The 15,253-nt window shown below is 36.9% G+C and overlaps 1 protein-coding gene across 1 annotated transcript; it reads left to right on the top strand.

Annotated features, from left to right (window-relative positions):
- The first annotated feature begins 3,226 nt into the window (after window positions 1–3,226).
- On the top strand, window positions 3,227–12,132 carry LOC113018293 (butyrophilin subfamily 3 member A2-like). The gene is made up of 7 exons (XM_026161346.2): window positions 3,227–3,353; window positions 7,981–8,071; window positions 8,267–8,608; window positions 9,430–9,708; window positions 9,792–9,911; window positions 11,018–11,550; window positions 11,660–12,132. Exons 2-7 carry the CDS (start codon window positions 7,990–7,992, stop codon window positions 11,672–11,674), a joined length of 1,371 nt encoding a protein of 456 aa, XP_026017131.2. The 5' UTR covers window positions 3,227–3,353; window positions 7,981–7,989; the 3' UTR covers window positions 11,675–12,132.
- Window positions 12,133–15,253: the final 3,121 nt, after the last annotated feature.

Here is a 15,253-nt window from a genome sequence, read left to right as displayed (position 1 = left end):
ACATCTACCACATTTTCTTAAAAGATTCTCTCTCTGGTGTGTTGATTTACCTCCTGTTACTACGTCTAAAGGTCAATTCTAATAAACACAGTTAAAATTAAAGGCAGGTATGTTGTTGCTGCAACATATCTGATTTATAGCAGTCTCAGATTTAATATTATCAGCATGTTGATGGGACTGAACAACAGACAGCCTTCCAATTTCCTACATTTTTTTTTCTTTTTCTGTGTGTGTGTGTGTGTGTGTGTGTGTGTTTGGGGGGGGTTGTGTGGTTTTTCATTTTGTGTATTTTAATTAGCTTACAGCAGTTCTTCAATTTGACTTTGAGGCAAAAGTCAAAGGTTAGGTATGTATCCGTATTAAATAATTACTCTAGGGTGATTGCAATTAAAAGAGATAGTGTGGCAGACCACCAGGTGGCTCCACTCACACCCAAGGTCAAGGGGAGTGCTGGGGTGGAGGTTTTGGTGCTTTTTGTATGTGGAGTTGTTGTGAAGCTGTGAATAAAGAAGTTGGAGTGAGACATATTGAGACCTCTCCTGTTGTCTTTACATTCCTCCACAATAGCAAGATTTTATAAATGGACTTTGACCAGGCAACTTACTTTCCTCTGAGGTGAGCTGACATTCTGCCACACTCCATGGTATGTACGTATGATTTGATAAAATTCCTGTTAATGATAATTTGCAATGACAGTAATACCTAACAATGCATAACAATTCATAATATCTTACAATTTATTTATTTATTTGTATTTATTTATCTCTTTCTATATTTGTATTAGTTTCTGATGGTGGTACACAGTGACTGTTTTTACAAAAACGGCATTAATACAGATAATTGATATTAAGTATACAGTGCAATTTATAGCAGATACGTTGTACAGTAAAATGACTGCTTACACATTTCCTGAATGCTTCAAAAATCCAAGCTAAATAATCCCTTAGAAAAAGGAAAGATCTCCTAAACACACCACTGTGTCTTTTTCTTTTATTCTTATTTAAGTAGACTTTGCTGATCTCTGTAATACTACATCAATTACATTTTTTGTTTTTTTGGTTTTTACATAAGCCAAAAATGAGGACATGTATCTTTTGCTGGGTTTTTCTTTGCATCCTGTTGTATTCAGGTAATGTATATTTAACATACTTGTAACAACTTGTAAAAGTTTTCATCAAGATCTAATGGCATCACTAATACTACAGTATTGATGGTTTTTCATATGCTAAGACCTACATAAATCTTAAGCACTTGCTAACATGATTTCTTTGATAACTATGCTGTATAATTATGTGCTTACATTTCTACTCTAGATAATGGGATTGGCCACCACACTGCAAATTGTGTCTATTTTAGAACAGCCTCTTATATGAGCATTATCTCTAAAAGATATGTAAAAAAGAAAAGAAAAGAAACTGACATGATATTGTTTTAAATCTGTTGGGTTTATATTACCATGCACCCACTTCGGATACTACCAGTCAATACATTGGGTGTTATTATCAGAAATCATTTCCATAGATATGGGCCAGGAGGGACCTTCTCTACCTCCTAGTTTGTTCAGAAGGTTGTTCTCATCCATCCAGACGGAGGATCACTAACAGGAGCAAGGGAAGACTCCAGAATCCACTCTGGCTGGAATCTGGTGAATACAGCAGTGTTTACAGGTAAGACCATTTAAACGGACAGCATTTATAGAATGACTATTAAAAGTCAGCGAGTGTCAGTAATGTTAATGTGGTTATGTTAGTAATACACCGAGTGCTAATATAACAGCTGTAAGATGCATTTGTAGATATTATTACGTGTTTTACCGTCTTTATGGTGCTAGCTTAAAGTTACGGTGTAAACGTTAGCTTATATTGGAGTAAAGCTGTTACTGGTTAAACGATGTTAGCACAGAAATATTAGCTTCTGTCATGACTGATGAAGTTACTAGTTAATAAAGTTTCCAGTAAAGTGTTTAATCGCAGCCAGATCGCAGAATCGCAGAGTCAGGATTGAGTCAGGCTGCATCAGCTGAATCTGTTATTTGTAAATATCAGTATGTTTTATTCAGGTGTGGGGAAAATACATAGGAGTGCAGCGAAGCGATGCACCAGATTAATCCCTGTCCAAAGGTATCATACTTAAATCGGACTACTGAACCTGCCACATCAGCCTTTTGTGAGGTCTGTTTAAAGTCGACTAAAAATGAACTGCAGGTTCCTGAGAGGTGGACTGTGAGCACAGAAACACATATTCATACATACAGCTGTAGCATATGGAACGCCAGGACTGACATAATGAATTAATTAAATACACCATTAAATAATTAATTAAATATGGCAAAAAAAATAATAGGAAATAATTAATTAAAATGGAAAATAATTAATTAAATTAATATTTTTGACACGTTTAATTAATTATTGCCACATTTACATAATTAATTAATGTGTATTTAATTAATTAATTTTGGCACACTTGACTCCTTCAGGTCTCACCATGAAATAATTTTATCTGTCAACCTCACCGATCAAACTCAGGGGGCGGGGTTAACACTGATCGAGTCAAAACCATTGCTTTGGCCTGGTGGCCATCGTTTTTAGAAGGCATTTCTGCACACAAACAACTGGCATGTGGAAACTAACTGAACTGTACTTTGAAAAACCCTGTTTGTGTGTCACCAAATATAGTTTTAATGTTTTTTAGCCGAGAATGTAGGGGTTTAATCTTCAGATATCTGGTCGGTTTGTCAAGATACAGCCTCTTTACAAAAGTGTGTCGATGATTTCGGAGATGTCTGCCCAGCTCAGTCTCACAGCAAAGCATGGGATAGACCCGCTCGCAGACACAGACCTTCAAAGTAAAACAGGAAATTCACAAACACAAACTCAGAGAGACAAACAAAGCACCAGGGTAACGACACAGGAAATAAACCTAGAACTTGAAACCCTGACAATGAAACCTACATACTAATAAAGATAACCATGAAGAAATTAAACATCAGATCAGCTAATAATAATAAACACAATGCCAAACACAAAACACTGGGTCAATGACCCAGCACCATGACAAAACCATTTTGAGCTCCTCTTGGGTTTACACATGATCTGAACTGATCTGATGCCGTATGCAATCAAGGTAAGCCATCCCTGTGTTAGTAATGCCCAGTGTTTATCTGATAAACATAAAGGAATGTGCAGCAATGAACGTTAGAAACTGGTCCAACCAGAATGTCTGTTTTGCAGTAACTGGTTGATACTTGTCTCAGTTTTTGTTTCCTGCTCGGCTCCAGTGACTCATTTCACTTTAACAGCGACACTTTGGATTAGTTTGGATCACTGTGTCTGAGTCTAGGGTCTTTATCTGTGGTAAGTCTTTATGTTTATTTGTTTGTTTGGTTTCTTTTGATTTTGAGTCAGAGAACAAGTAGAAATCTGGGCCACCAAAGGGCTGTCATTCTTTGTGCTATGTGGGCCATGTGTAAGCACATTGTGTGGGCCAGATCTGTGCCATGTCAATTTTGCTATGTGGGAGACTGCTGCTGATTCGTGCAACATAAAAACAACAAATTAGTTGAAAAAGTTTTTATATGAAAATGTCTTCAGCTGCTTTTTAAAAGAATCAATGGAGTCTGTACAGCAGACATTGGGGGTGATTAGATTCTTGGACATGTCAAAGAACAGAAACAAAATTGATTTGATTGGATTATTATTTTTTTGTATAGTTTCTCTCAACACAAAAATGCCCCATTCATTTCATGTCAGCATTTTTTAAAGAAAAGTAGTGATATTTTACATTTTTACTGTTTTCCATTGTAGGCTAATGCATGAAATTCTTGCCTTTTTGCCACTTATATTCTGGCGTCCCAAGAGTGATTTATATGGATGTGTGTGTGAAACTATTTTTAGATCAACATCTGATTCATCAATGAGCACATTTATTATGCAAACTGCACCAACACGGAAAACTTCACCAACAAAAGATAAACACAACAGAACATATGAAATATGTATACATTTGAATCTGAAACATCCAGGCTTTGAATATGTGATGTATGTCCATGTTTGGGAGAAAGAGATAAATGGATCTCTTTGTGTGTGTGTGCGTGTGTGTGTGTTGTCTCGATTCTTCGTTGATGTGCTGAGAACAAACAACCAATACTCAGAACAGGTCCAGTTAACAACAATAATTTATTTTAGTACATATATGTGGGACATCCACACGACACCGCCCAAAGCGTGGTCCGGTGGATCCCAAAGAGGAAGCACTTTGATACACAGTTTTATATGTCAGAGTTCATGCCTCTTTATGTGTAAGCAGAGTATATTTATCATCCATCAGTTACAGTTAGAGACAGCTATGATTCCTTTTTTGGTGATCTTCTACAATTACTTAAAAATCTATCTTAACTGCCTCTCTACTTGCTGTTTCCTGTTGTTCTTAATATGAGGCCTATAATAGTCTATGACACATCCTGAGTACATCCTGTTCTGCACAATTTTCCGTCTTGCTAAACAATCTAATGACCTATGACACAGTTTATAACTCAAAGATGGCCTTTAATATACTGACCTGTTATTAAATGCATAAAACAAAATACACGGCAAATAAGCGCTAGAAAATATATTTTCCCAATAGTGTGTGTGTGTTGGTGGGGGTTGGGAGAATTGGGTGTGTATGAGAGAGCATGTATGTAAATCTGTAAATATGCACTGATCATTTAATGGGGTGAAAAAGATCATCTTAGCGGATATGTTTGATGTATGTTTGAAGAGGTGCTTAAGCCAAAACATGGCCTCTTATTCAAAAGGAAAAACTGATGTTAGTGTGTATATGTACCTGGCTTGTCCTCTAAATGAGGCAAATTCAAGCACATTAAAAGGTAACCAGACAGCACGTGTAGAAAGCAATATTCCAGTGTTTCTCTTTAAAAACCACACACCAATATTTAAAATTGCCAGTTATGCCGTGAGAGAAATGAAGCTCTTTCACTCAGAAGAGAGAAACATTTTAAAGACCCAATGCAAATATACCATGTAACAATTTTTTACACCCTTATCATTTCATTTGATGAAATGGGTCATCCAATTACTGAAGTGCTGCTCTTAAATACACACACCAAGAAAACTGTATGCACTATACACAGTGAGTTATATTTGACACCTTTCACGGACATAATGTCCTTGTTCACAACTCCTAAACAAGGAATTCACAGCATGTAGGATGTTGAAGCACATTCATCATGTTAAAAGACAGCTTTGACTTAAATGGACAAATGAATCAAATTGAAAGTTTAACAAAATTCCAACCCGTCCTCACTTTATGAAAAGAACTGACCTTTGATATCAGGAACTATAAAGTCAACACGCGTTATTGTTTAACAGAGGGTTGGGTTGATAGTGCACATAGTTTTATTACAACCTACTTTCTTTGAGCTGTGGTGACTGTTTTGAGCAGTTCGACAGGTATGTAGACTTTTACCATAGAAAGCTAAACTGTACTTAGCCTAAGTTTTCTAGTAGGTGCTCATAATACATAAAATCACATTGATTCCATTAGCATTAACAGTTAACAGAGGCACAAAGAGTGCTGTAAGCATCAAGGAGCGAAAGTAACATAATTATTATTTCTGGATACTTGTACATTCATAAATATTTAAAATGTGTACTTTTAATTACATGCTGTTATTAGTTGCTACTTCGAGAGTTTACAATTTGAAATAAAATCTATATCTTCTATCAGCATTTTATAGACAGTAAGTCTATTAATTGCAAACAGGACAAAAGAAACCATGACCTATGCACAGACACAGCTTTTTGGTTGAGGAGGATATACTGAACTCAATGTTACTTGTGTCTCTTGTCTCTCTACTTTCATCGCTCTATTATTTTGATCTCTTTATAAGCAGTTACTGGTAAGAGTAGATGTTGGAATCAGACAATGAAAATGGGACAGAAAAAAATCACCAATGTTTTATCATTGTTTATCAATAAAAACTTACTTTTGTGCTAAATTTCACAGACTTAGATGTAGAACTTTTATTGTCATTGTATAGTTACTTGCACCATTCAATTATGTAACAAGACCACAAGGTGTGAAAATAAAAGACAATATACAAAAGAAGAAGAAAGAAATACATAAACACTATGTACACTCAAATATAATAAATAATAAATAAATAAGGGTGGACGGGCAGCACGGTGGCACGGTGGTTAGCACTGTTGCCGCACAGCAAGAAGGTCCTGAGTTCAATTCCACCATCAGGCCGGGGTCTTTCTGTGTGGAGTTTGCATGTTCTCCCCACGTTTGCGTGGGTTCCCTCAGGGTACTCCGGCTTCCTCCCACCGTCCAAAGACATGCAGCTTGTGGGGATAGGTTAATTGGATAATCCAAATTGTCACTAGGTGTGAATGTGCGAATGAATGTGAGTGCGAATGGTTGTCCGTCCCTGTGTGTTGGCCCTGCGACAGACTGGCGACCTGTCCAGGGTGTAACCTGCCTCTCGCCCTATGACAGCTGCGATGGGCTCCAGCGCCCCCCGCGACCCTGAAAAGGATAATGGACGAATGGATGGGTGGACGGGCTATGAAAATTGCACATCTGCTAAAATATTGCACACAAAATTGGTCCAAAAAACATGTCATTTTCAGCTTTTTTTTTGTAAAAAGATAACAATGTTAGCCTTTTCTGCAGCTATGGGGCATATATGGTATCACTCTTAGCTGGAAGCAGTGCTTAAACAATGGAAAAAACACAAACTTTATCCAAAAACCTCTCATGTTTAACTGTTTCCCTCTTTTTCTTTGGTCATTTTAGCCTTTTTGGCCAGGGTGAAGGGAGTATCTGCCATCAAACAAGAAGACAGCCGCATGTAGCTATGATGATGTTTGCTAGTTCACCTTACATGCATTAATGTAATAACGTGTTTAGCCTACTCAACGTAAATTACACACGAACAACATTAAGCTACTCACGCAGAGAAGAACGGCTGCTGCTGCCATCATCATCCGTCATCATTTCTGCTACACTGACAGGGCTAGGGGCCAGGACTCTCCTCTTCGGGTTTTTGGGGGATGTTGCTAACTCCGGGTCTGATAACAGGCACCACACCCGCAGTAGATGTGCTCGGTGTGAGGTCTCGCAGCAAGCTATCAAATACAGTGCATTTCTTGGCTTTTAAAAAAAAACTAGGTGTTTCATCGGATTCGAGGTGTTACCTCCTTTGACAGTATCACAGTATCACCTTAAAGCACTTGTTGCAGGCTGCTGAGTTTGCATATTTTGCTGTGAAGTACAGCCAGACTTTTGACCGCTTCGCCTTGGGCATTTTTAATCTGTAGTTCTGCTCTAAAAGAACGTACGTACCTGGACCCGCCTACTATCCTCGGAAACGTAAAATGATTGGCTAGAAGTGTATCACAGCTCAGGAAAAAAAAGCACCGAAATAAAGCACCGAAATGTGCGCTGCTTTTCGGTCTGGTTACTACCGTTTATGTCAGAACCGGTGCCATCATGGCACCGGACACCGGTACCCATCCCTAATGTACACTCAAATATAATAAATAATAAATAAATAAGGGTGGAAGGGCTATGAAAATTGCACATCTGCTAAAATATTGCACAAAGGAGAAAAAAAGGGAGACCTTTGATTTAGTAAAAAGTACTTTTGTTATTTTGCTTGTAGTATAATGACTTCGTAAAGATGAGTAACTGGGCTGTGTCCAGATGACATGTTTGCTCTCATCAAGAGCTAAGAAGAAAATGTCCAGATTTCCTGCAATGTTCTTGATCTCTCTTGTTACTGTTACTCCTGGAAAGGAGCGCATTTCCAAATGATTAAAAATAAATTTAACATAATTAAATACTTTTTTCAAATGTGATATTACCGTGACAGTCTACAAATCAGTCTTTCACTGTTTCATTTTTTCTATCAGAGAATGGCTTAATATATAAAAGGGTGTGTTTACTATGCCCCCCCCTTTTTTTTTGTTGCAGACATCTAGAATGAGTCCTATGAAGAATAAACATCTCTTGGTTTTGCATCATGTTGTTGTCGTCCTCCTTTTTCTAACACAAACTTGTGGTGGTAAGTTGCACACAAACATTTGTAAAATCCACAATTTAAAGTTCTTACCTGTAGTCTTTCACAGATGATGGAAACACACACTGTAACAGCACCAGTTTATGTTGATGTAGTTAAATAAATCAATTACACAGTTTGCTCAGACTGATCTTCACAATTACAAAACTGCTGAACTGTTTGTGTCCCTAAATTTGTTAGGTCAGCATCAGATGATTGGTCCAACTCAGCCAGTAGTGGCCATGATTGGTGATGACATCATTTTGCCATGCCACCTGGAACCTGCTGTGGATGCTGTTGACCTGACTGTGGATTGGTCCAGAACTGACCTCAAACCTAGATCTGTCTATGTGAGGCGAGAGGGTGTGGAGCTTCTGACTGAGCAGAATCCTTTGTACACAGGAAGAACATCACTCTCTGTCAACAAACTGCAGTGTGGAGACGTTTCACTGAAACTGTCCACAGTGCAACTCTCTGATGCAGGAACATACAAATGCCTTGTACCTAAATTTAATGCAGAAACTGTGGTGACGCTTGCTGTGGGTAAGTTTCATTTAATTTAGATTAATTTCTTCACTTTGCAATTTAGATGTGAAGAAAGACTTTAAGCAACATAGATATTGAGGGTCAAAGGGCACTCAGAATGACAAGTAGGATAAAGGAACACTTGGATCAGCTCCAGTAGAAAGTGGATCATTCACAGAGGCATATGAGTTTTATTCTGGGTAACCAAAATAGCTCTTACTTGGGCTAGAAAATACTTCCTGGACGGATATTTGGACTGAGCATATTGACATGAACATGACAAGGGAATGACTACAGAGTCATTGGCATTCTGGTTTTCTGGCCATTAGGGCACACAACCTGACCAGTGTAGCACATGGAGCAGCTGGGTTATTAAGCAGTACAACTGGACAAATCAGAGAGATACAGAACAAAAAACAAAAGTACTTAGAATCACAGGCGATCTGAGCACCCACAAAATGGGCTTTTTGCCAACCGAGGGGTATCTGGCCCCATGAGAAAAACACTTCAGCCAAGGAGGCCCTTTTACCAAGATGAACCAGAGGAAAGCTGATTTGACAAAGAACTACTTGGATAGGTACAAGTTAATTTCAGCCTATATACAGGAACTTCGAAAAGAGAAAATGGAATAAATAAGTAAGATTATTAGAAATTTGACCAGTTAGATTGGCACAGTTGATGTCACATAGCATTGTGCCTCTCTATAAGCTTAAAAGGACAATTTGAGTTAAGGTCAATAAGAGAGAAATTTGGGCGAACTGTAACTATTTTAAGAATCTTTTTTTCAGATATATATTTTGGCAACTACATTTCAATCTTTTGTCTTTTTTTTTTTGCAGGTTCAGTTTCCTCACCAGTCATAGAACTCACTAATGTCAAAAATAAAATGGTGTTAGAGTGTAAATCTAATGGCTGGTATCCAGAGCCTCAGATGTTGTGGGTGTACAGTGAGGAAAAACCCATTTCTGTGGAACCTACAAAGATTGTCAGAGGTTCTGATGGCCTCTATGCTGTCAGCAGTAAAGTGACTGTGGAGAAAGGACAGAGCTACAGCTTCACCTGCAAAGTTCAACAGAAGAATATCAGTCAAATCAAAGAGACACACATCCATGTTTCAGGTAGAAATGCTTTTTTATCACTCACATTAATTTTCAGTTACAGAAAGTAGAATCTAGAACATTTTGTCTCCTTATATTTACAGGTGATCTCTTCATGGTCCAGTCTAATACTGCTGTTCACATTATCATCAACTTGGCTGTCTGTTTAATAAGCGTCGGCACAGTAATATTCCTAATATGGAAATGTGGACAAAAGAAAACCAGTAAGTTCAAACTACATGGTACTTTTTTACCCCAACCTCAAATTATCATCAGGCCTTTTTAATGTCTTGTTTTAGTGTAACTGCCTTTAAAATAAAGGGCTAAGAAGTACAAACGTGATTCAAATAAAAATGACACAAACACATAAACAGTTATGTTAAAGGCGCTCGAGGGAAAACAGTGGATGGAGACTGCAGAAATTACAGCGATTTACTAGCAAAATTGGAGGCTCTCAGCAACTTTACTTTTATAAAGGAATATAACCCTGTGTCCTGTGTTGTAAAGAGATGCAGAGTTGGTCCCATCAGTGCAGACTGACTGAGATTGCAATATCTTGACTCTCTGTTTGAATTTATAAACTAAGTGTCAATTATTGACAAGTGGTTGCCCGTCTGTCGGAGAGTAACTGGACTTACTTCAAGTCAGACTGTGATTATTTGTTGGCAGTTTGCATCCTATTAGCAACCTGTGCAATTGTCTTGTGATCAAAAGTGAAGTATAGAACACCCTCAACCTCTAGAAGACCAACTGGTTTCCACAACCACCTGCTGAATGTGTAGAAATTCCACACGAGGAAGTTGCCTTCCTATTGTTTTCCTCTAGTGTGACTGAGACATTTTGGGGGCAAAGGTAAAAATATTTGAGGAAATCACCGACTGTAAAATTCTAGTTATAGCAACAATATAAATTAAAACTTTTTGTGCTTCATCCTTGTTCTAGGAATTGCGACCAAAATTTCATGTTCTCACTCGTTTACTCATATAAACAAAGCAGTGAAAGAAAATTAAATGTGAAAATTAGATATGCATGTGTGTGATTTTGAATAAAATTGGCCAAACCTCTCTGACTCACATGTAGCAGTTTCAGTACATCTAATGTTATTTTAAATATCCTTCATTAGTGATTTCTGAACATCTATTTTCACTGAATTTTGAAATACATCTGAAAGTCAGTCCATCTCAAAAGAAGACTTTTGTTCTAGACTCTACATTGTTGTAGGGTAGTAACCATAGTGTCAGTCTCTATAGTAATGCTTCAAATGTTTAATGTTTATTTCCATTTATATTTGATTACTGGTATAGTAAATTCCTGCAATTTTATCACACAGAAATCAGCAAACATGATGAGGACGAAAACAAACTACATCAAACAGAGATGGAGGAAAAATTACAGAGAGAATGTGAGAAAAAGAAAAGACTTGAAGATGAGTTGCAGAACAAGGAGGAGGACTTAAAACATGTCAGACAAACCATTGAAAAACTGATGGAGCAGAAGACATTTCTGAAGGACCAGAGAGAAAAACTCATCACACTACTGCAGGAGGACAAGGCAGAGATGAAAGAGGCCATGAAAAAGTTGGAGAAAGACAAAGCCCCAAAACTTGACAAAGAGAAAAAAATGCATAAGCGTGAAGATAAAAAAACTGACCTGGAAAAGAGAATAGAAGTACATGATGAACTGTTAAAGATGACAGAAAAGCTAATGGAGGAAACGGAGAACATTATAATCGAAATGACAGAAAGAAAGGGAAAACTAGAAATAGACAAGGAACAAATTATTAAACACTTGAGAGAGAAACAGGAAGACATAGAAGAGATTAAGAAGAAACTGTCAGAGAAACAAGCGAGAGACAATGAACAGGTGTGTAAGTTTTTCTTGTATATATTTCTTGCTAAAATCACACGTACAAACTGTCGTGTTGTGTCTTCAGTTATAAACCTAACCCGTTTTTTTTGCTTTTCTCCCTCAGCAAAGGACAGAGTAACACGACAAATAAAACATGGATTTTTCTGTTTTTTTTCTCTTGTTGTCATTTTGCAATGTGATGCCTAATGTTTCTTTATTTGTTTGCTTTAAATTTATACTATATACATTTAAACAAGAAACGCAGTTTGACTGTATTTTATCATAGGAGAGTTTGTTATGATAAAATGTATCAACATTTTTGTGATCCTTTAAATCTTTTGTCTGTGTGTAAGTAAGAATTACACTGTGAAAGCAAGAAGAAAATATGTTGTCTGTCTTGTCGTGAGACCTGGGGTAGAATGAGATTGAGGTCCCCCCTGGCCGCCTCCACATCACAGCTAAGAGATATTGAAGGTCTTAATAGTCAGACTTATGTGAGTAAAAGTGATCAAAGTTCTAAAACAGAGCTTTCATCTATTTCCTAATAATTAAGCATTTTATTCTTAATCAAGATAAATAAAATACAAATGTAATTAATATACTAATGACAAACATAGTTTGAGTAATAGAAATAACTGTTTTAATGTCAGATTTCTGTGGTGAAATGTGTGAGTGCGCATGAGCAGCTACAACCGTGGCAGTTTTGTGTTTCTAATAACAGGCCTCACCAAGAATCTGACCTTGGTGTGTGTGTGTGTGTGTGTGTGTGTGTGTGTGGTGCAGGGTGGGGGTGAAAGTGACAGCCTGGGGCCAATTATATTAGAAAATGTCTGACTACAAAATGTATGATTCCATAAAATAAGTTATTAAAATAAATAAAAAGTAAAAAAGGTTAATTAACAGATTTTAAAAAGGTGAAAGAAAGTATCCCTCTGTATTTCAAATGAAGAGGGATTATGCTGCAACAAATGTTCATGTTAAAATTCTTCATGTTAAGAATAACAAAGAAAATGCAATGAGTTGATTTTAAAGGTTTAAAAAGCACATTTAAGTCAGACAGACAGAGAGTGACAGATAAGGTGTTGGTGGACAGCAGATGATAAAATGTCAACAACTTGATTGGATGTCCAAAATGTGAAGATGTGATGCCCAGTAGGAAAGGGGGGAGAAAGGGTGAACAGGTATAAAAATGGGGTGTAAAAGAGACTCTGGGTTCTTCCCTTTTGTCTTCTGTGAGATGAGCAGTTCAGAAAATTGGATCTAAGAGGTGAAAATTCTAGCAGGGACACTAAAAAGGGTAAAAGTCCAAAGTGTGAATTGATTTTGGAATTTATATCTGCTAAAATATCTGCTCAGTTTTGCCTGTTAGATGGTTAATTCGGAAGGATTTTGAGTTACATCATACTTCCACTCAATGCCCAGCTGCTCTGCTTTCCTGTTGGGTGATTATCATTAACTCAGAGCATGGGGATAAGATAAGAACAAACTCAGCTCAGAATATGTTTTTTAGATTAGTTTAAGTGATTTGATTATTGTTATATTGTATACTGTCCATCAACAATATAACGGTGTTTACTTTTTGCTCAGATCATTTTTTTTCTCCACACTTACCATGTCATTATTTATTTTACACTCATGCATACATTAAACTCTAATAATACAAGCACATCGTCCAGCTGATATACAGCATAATTAGGTCAGCAGTTTCTTCCTCCAACACTTCTAAATATGCTTGCAATGCTGGAATTACAATTGCTGAAATATCCTATATTTGCTATTATTTAAAATAATTTTATAAATTTTATGTTTGTGAGTGCATAAATACCTGAAGTATTATGGAGATGATTTGATGTGGTTATTCTGCAGAATTTAATTATTAGATTATTTTCAGTTTTGAAATCTAAAGCAAAAATAATATTTTCACAGAAGAATTCATAACTGCAGACAGAAAAATGCTAGAACTGATTTATGGTGTAATATAACCAGTGACTTTTTTTTTTTACTTTATTTTTTTTACTTTATGTCTAATTATAATAAAACAAAAACAAATGCAAGAATGATCAGCCCTAAGTATATATTTAGGGCTGGATCAGATTACCCTGAACCTTATGTTACTTATGCCTAGGATGCTAGGGGCTTCCTATGACACACTGAGTGTCTCTTCTTCACTTATCTTTTTTCCAGTCACCAATAATTATTATTTGTTATCAATCTAATCTCTGTCTCACTTCCACAGCCTTTTGTCCTGTCTTTCTCCTTTCACCCCCAAACTTTCATGGGCTGGGTCTCCGACCCAGCATTTTGAATTTATTACGTATCATTGATTCCCTATATTAGTATGGAAGTTATGTTAATATCATCTGGTTATCTTAAGCCCCTAGGTTGTTCAGTTTTTAGTTCTCTGCTATCAGATCCCTTTTGTGTCATCACCCCCTGAGATTTAGTCTCCCTTGTTGGTTCGTGTAGTTACTTGTCAGGTTTCATGTCTGTCATTTGTTTTCTTGTTGTCAAGTTCATGTCATGTCTGTGTCTTATGGTTCCTGTTTTACTTTGAAGAGGTTTTGTGTTCTGTGTTCATTGTTTTAGTTTCACTTTCCCCTGTGGTGTCCTCACGCTAATTTGTATCAGCTGTGTCCCCATGTGTTTCCCGTTCCCTCATCGCCTCCATTGTATTTAGTCTGTGTGTCTCCATTCGTTCTTCGTCACATGGTCATAGTTATCATAGTTAACGCATAGTTAATTCATAGTGATAATGGTCATCATAGTCTGGTCACAGTGTTGTAGTTTATCCAAAGTTTTCTTTATTTAGTCTTAGTCTTCGCAGTCTAGTTGTTGCTCAAGTTTGTTTCTTGCCTTGATTTATGTTTCATGTGTATAAACCCCAAATAAAGCTTTTTGTTCGAGTTAATTCCATTTTCTTGCCTGTGTCTGCACCTGGGTCCTCCACACACCCTGGCAGACTGTGACACAAACAGTTATAGCAGATGTAGCTTGGTTGATTTCACTTGTGACTGTTTGATAATTTCTGCAAGTGGTAACTGAACAGACACTCTGAAACTTCTTGCTACTTATTATGTACAGTAATAGCTGTCACATGTGCTCCTCTAAGATCAGAAAATTACCTCAACTAATACCTGAAATTATGAAACCATAACCTTTTATCTTAGAGAAGATTAGAGAAATAAATAAGCAAAGCAAAGCAAAAGTTTCTTGTTAGATTTCTTTCCTATTTGGTAAGATATGAAACCCCAGAAATGATTTAATTTTCTGGTGAAGTGAGTTTGAGTCAGTTATTTGTAACTCATATATTTCCACAGTAAAGAAGTCCCACAATGAGCAGCAGCAGAACTACCATGATTACCGTGAAAATAGTCCTTATGACAATGGCAAGAGTTCTGTGAGTAGGTTTGAGCAGTTCGAGCAGTTTTGTGAAGGGCTGCAAGAAAACAAAACATGTATAATTCATTATTATAGTTTGTTATTTTTTTCTTTTTCTTTTAATATTTGATGTTTGAGAAGTACATTTTTCAGTTTTACTGCCTTATAATTTTGCTGTGACTTTTAAGGTTATTTTTTAATTGAGCCTAATAGTAAAAAATCTTCACGTCTCACCTCGGACTGCCAGCCAGCTCTCTGGAGATTCTCCAAACTCTGAGATATTGCACTTATAAAGCCCTTCATCAGACTCAGAAACTCTAGTAATGGTCATCTTGCCTGT

Source organism: Astatotilapia calliptera, chromosome 3, assembly GCF_964374335.1.
Source record: "Astatotilapia calliptera chromosome 3, fAstCal68.1, whole genome shotgun sequence".
In the NCBI taxonomy this organism is placed as follows: domain Eukaryota; kingdom Metazoa; phylum Chordata; class Actinopteri; order Cichliformes; family Cichlidae; genus Astatotilapia; species Astatotilapia calliptera.
This window is presented reverse-complemented; position numbering and strand designations above follow the sequence as displayed.

Coding starts and splice junctions, on each gene's coding strand:
- LOC113018293 (XM_026161346.2), top strand. CDS start 7,990: ATGAGTCCTATGAAGAATAAACATCTCTTGGTTTTGCATCATGTTGTT. Junction 8,072..8,266: donor TCTAACACAAACTTGTGGTG/GTAAGTTGCACA, acceptor TAAATTTGTTAG/GTCAGCATCAGATGATTGGT. Junction 9,709..9,791: donor GACACACATCCATGTTTCAG/GTAGAAATGCTT, acceptor TTATATTTACAG/GTGATCTCTTCATGGTCCAG.